This window comes from Rattus norvegicus, chromosome 7, assembly GCF_021556685.1.
Source record: "Rattus norvegicus strain SHRSP/BbbUtx chromosome 7, alternate assembly SHRSP_T2T, whole genome shotgun sequence".
Taxonomy (NCBI): domain Eukaryota; kingdom Metazoa; phylum Chordata; class Mammalia; order Rodentia; family Muridae; genus Rattus; species Rattus norvegicus.
The window spans coordinates 8,475,150-8,479,452 of NC_141540.1; the positions used below are offsets into that span (position 1 = coordinate 8,475,150).

Genomic DNA, 4,303 nt, shown 5'->3' on the forward strand with positions numbered 1-4,303 from the left:
TGGTGTCTCAGGCGCAGGGGTCTTGCTGCTCCTGGGCCCTCCCCTACAGGAACCCAGAGGCCTTATACAGTTTCCTCATGGGCCAGGGATGTGGGCAGGGGTGGGCAGTGTTGGTGGTCTCTTCCACTCTGCAGCCTCAGGAGTGCCCACCTGACCAGTCGGTGAGGTCTCTCTCTCTCACGGGGTCTGGGAGCAGAGAGCTGCTGCGGGCCGAGATCCTCGGGTGTGGGACTCCCGGTAAACACAGGAGGTGCCCGGTCCTAGATGAATTCTGCCTCTGTGTGTCCCGAGATCACCAGGCTGGTCAATTGCAGCAGAAAAGTTGGTCTTACCTGTGGTCCCGAGGCTCAAGTTCGCTCGCAGGGTGCTGCCCACGAGCTCTCTGCGGTGGCAGCAACCAGGAAGATCTGTGCCGCCGTTTCTGGGAGATTCAGTGCACCAGGGTTCCAGATGGCTTCTGGTGTTTTCCTCTGGCGTCCGAGATGTGTGTGCAGAGTGTAGTCTCTTCTGGTTTCCAAGGCGTGTCTTCCTCTCTGATGGTTTAGCTCTCCCTCCCAATGGATTTGGGTGCAGAGAACTGTTTATCCAGTCTGTTTCCTTCAGGTTCTGGTGGTGTCTCAGGCGCAGGGGTCTTGCTGCTCCTGGGCCCTCCCCTACGGGAACCCAGAGGCCTTATACAGTTTCCTCATGGGCCAGGGATGTGGGCAGGGGTGGGCAGTGTTGGTGGTCTCTTCCACTCTGCAGCCTCAGGAGTGCCCACCTGACCAGTCGGTGAGGTCTCTCTCTCTCTCACGGGGTCTGGGAGCAGAGAGCTGCTGCGGGCCAGGATCCTCGGGTGTGGGACTCCCGGTAAACACAGGAGGTGCCTGGTCCTAGAGGAATTCTGCCTCTGTGTGTCCCGAGATCACCAGGCTGGTCAATTGCAGCAGAAAAGTTGGTCTTACCTGTGGTCCCGAGGCTCAACTTCGCTCGCGGGGTGCTGCCCACGAGCTCTCTGCGGCGGCAGCAACCAGGAAGATCTGTGCCGCCGTTTCCGGGAGATTCAGTGCACCAGGGTTCCAGATGGCGTCTGCTGTTTTCCTCTGGCGTCCGAGATGTGTGTGCAGAGTGCAGTCTCTTCTGGTTTCCCAGGCGTGTCTGCCTCTCTGAGGGTTTAGCTCTCCCTCCCACGGGATTTGGGTGGAGAGAACTCGGGATCTCATTCCTAATCAAGAACTTATTTGCAATTGGTATCCACTGATGAAGGGAAAACTAGTTTTCAACAGTGGAATCTTACTCGACATATCAGCCACATTCCAGTGTATCCCCTATGCCCAAGAGTACTAGCAAACACACAACAAAATGTATGACGTTTCTGATGGCTGCTTGTTGCAATTTTGTCTTGTCTTTTTTCTTTTCTTTTTGGTTTTTATGTTTTGTTTTTGTGTTTTGGATGGGATTTTGGGGGAAAAAGAGTGTGTGTGTGTGTGTTTGTGTGCCTGTGTGTGTGTGTATGTGAATAGCTCATAAAGTTGGGTGGGTTGGTAAGTGGAAAGGATTTCGTGGAGTTAGAGGAGGGAAAAACATAAAAATATATTAAATAATAATAATAATAATAATAATAATAATAATAATAAAGATAATGCTTAGGTTTGGAAATGATGTTCTTTAAAAAAGTATGTATTACTCAAACTGGCCTGAAAATTTCTTGGAAATCTATAGAAGTAAGAGTTCTATTTTAAAAAACATAGGTTAAAAATGAGAAACATGGAAATATTTATCATGTAAAATAATAAAACAGTTTTCCAAGTATAAAAAAACTGAAAGTAATTTAAAATGAGTATCTAGGACAGAAATTTAGATTAGGGCTATTATGGTGGTATTTCTGACCAGTAAGTAAATGTGGAAACTTAGAAGGGAATTGCATTTCCAGTGCATTGCAGGACTCTACATCACCTTTAAGTCTTTACAAAAAGAACCTATCAATCATTTTTTTTTGGCCAGGCTGGAAATAACTAGAAGACATTTACACATGAGAAATCGTACATTGGTGACAACCTTCGTTCTTCTGGGATTGACAGATGACCCACAGTGGCAAATTGTAATCTTCCTTTTCCTATTTATAGCATATGTGCTGAGCATAACTGGAAATCTTACCATTATCCTTCTCACACTGATGGATTCCCACCTCAAAACACCCATGTATTTCTTCCTTCAGAAGTTTTCATTTTTAGAAATCTCGCTGACATCTACCTGCATTCCTAGGTTTCTGGTGAGCATAGTGACCATGAATAAAACTATTTCATTTGAGGCTTGCTTCACACAGTTATTTGCTGCCTTTATCGTTGGAATAGCACAGTTTTTCTTGCTGGCTGTCATGTCCTATGACCACTATGTGGCCATTTGTAAGCCCCTTCATTATACAACCATCATGAACAATAGAGTCTGTACGTTGCTGTTTGGTAGTTGCTGTTTAATAGCTTTGTTTCTGGTCTGCCCTGGAGTCATTGTGAGTCTGAGTTTGGAATTCTGTGATAGTATTGTTGAACACTTTTTCTGTGACTACTCCCCCATCTTGAAGCTTTCCTGCAATGATACAAGGTTCATGCAACTGCTCAATTTCATTTTTGCCATCATTACTCTCATAACTACCTTAGCCCTAATAATGGTCTGTTATGGGAGAATCTTAAGTACAATTCTGAAATTCCCTTCTGCCCAGCAGAAGAAGAAGGCCTTCTCCACCTGTTACTCACACATGATTGTTGTCTTCATCTCTTATGGCAGCTGTACTTTTATGTACATCAAACCATCTTCAGAGGAGAGAATATCTTTAAACAAAGGGATTGCCATACTCACTCTTGCACTTGCACCTGTACTAAACCCTTTTATATATTCCCTAAGAAATAAGCAAGTCAAAGAAGCCCTAAAGGACGTCATTAAAAAATGTACCAAAGATACTTCAAATTAGTAAGTTTGGCTTGGCTGGTGTACTAGTAAGATCATTGAAAAATATAGGCCATAGCAGTTATTTTTTAATATATCTATATTTAATACTTGCACTGTGGTAGTTGCTAAAAGTGCTTATACTTGACTCTGAATCTTCTTCAATATTTCTAGTGGTAGTATCTGTAATCATGTTTTTTCCTGTGTGTTGCTGGATCACTACCTTTTTAAATTTCGTGCTATGAAATGTATGCATATAAAAATATTGTGCTATGAAATGTATACTTATCAAAATATTGCACTAGGAATTCCCCATGGAACCATATATATATATATATATATATATATATATATATATATATATGAAATATATGATATTTTAGCAAATATATGTTTAAAATATTATTTGTGAACTGTTTTACTAATAATTGATTTTAGTCTACAAACCTCTAGTAACACTTTCTTCTGCAATATTTTACTCAAATATATTGAATTTCTGGAAACAAACTCTTCTTCCATCCTCCTTACTTTTATTCTTTCTTATTCTTTATCTGTTTTTCTTTAGTATTGACTGATAATAGTTTTCCATATATATTCGCTCTTTCACCCTAATAGGTCATCTACAACATTTTCAAATTTTCTTTTTATTATTCTTATCTCAAGAAAATATTTAAAAGTCTATTTTTGCAAAGCAGAATATTATATATAATTACCATTAGTACTTATCCTTGTGATGTATTACACACTTCTCATTTTGAAGAATTTGACTTTCTGAAATAAAGAAACCAATAAAACCTGAAAGCATCATGCCATATTGGTTCAATCTCATTTATGTGTCTTTTCTCTCTGTCAAACTCCAGTCAATCCTCACCACTATTCATCATAACATGCATGTTTATACATTAATTTCAGACTGACTATTGGAGATACATGGTAAAAACCAGAGCATGTGTTTAACATCCCAGAATCTACATGAGACGATACCTGGACAGATTCTTTTTTTCTTAAGATCAAAACATATTCTCTAAACTTGAGTACCAGATGTTTATATCATTCCTTTATTGCTCTCTTATTCCAGGTTGGTATGCTTTTCATAACACATAATAATTCACTTTGAATTGTCAAAGGCAGAGGAAATACTCTGAAATTTATACTGTTATGGGAAGCCCACCAGAAATGACACTCAAATACAGCTTTATAGCCAATTAAAAATTCTCATTCCATATGCTGGCAGTACATTCAGGTATTTGGGTCCTAAAAGTAGGGCTAATTATCCAGAGCATGGGGTCTTTAAATGCAGAACCCACACCCTGGCATCTTGCTCTGGAGTTGGAACAGGTAACATTACCAAGTAATTTGACAGAAGCTAGGTGTTTAGATC

General features: G+C 40.8%; 1 protein-coding gene across 1 annotated transcript; it reads left to right on the forward strand.

Moving 5' to 3' along the window:
- The first annotated feature begins 2,011 nt into the window (after positions 1 to 2,011).
- Or6c214b (olfactory receptor family 6 subfamily C member 214B) lies at positions 2,012 to 2,947 on the forward strand. Its single transcript, NM_001001387.1, is given in 1 exon segment — positions 2,012 to 2,947. A coding segment is annotated over 1 exon segment (936 nt).
- The last annotated feature ends 1,356 nt before the right edge of the window (positions 2,948 to 4,303 follow it).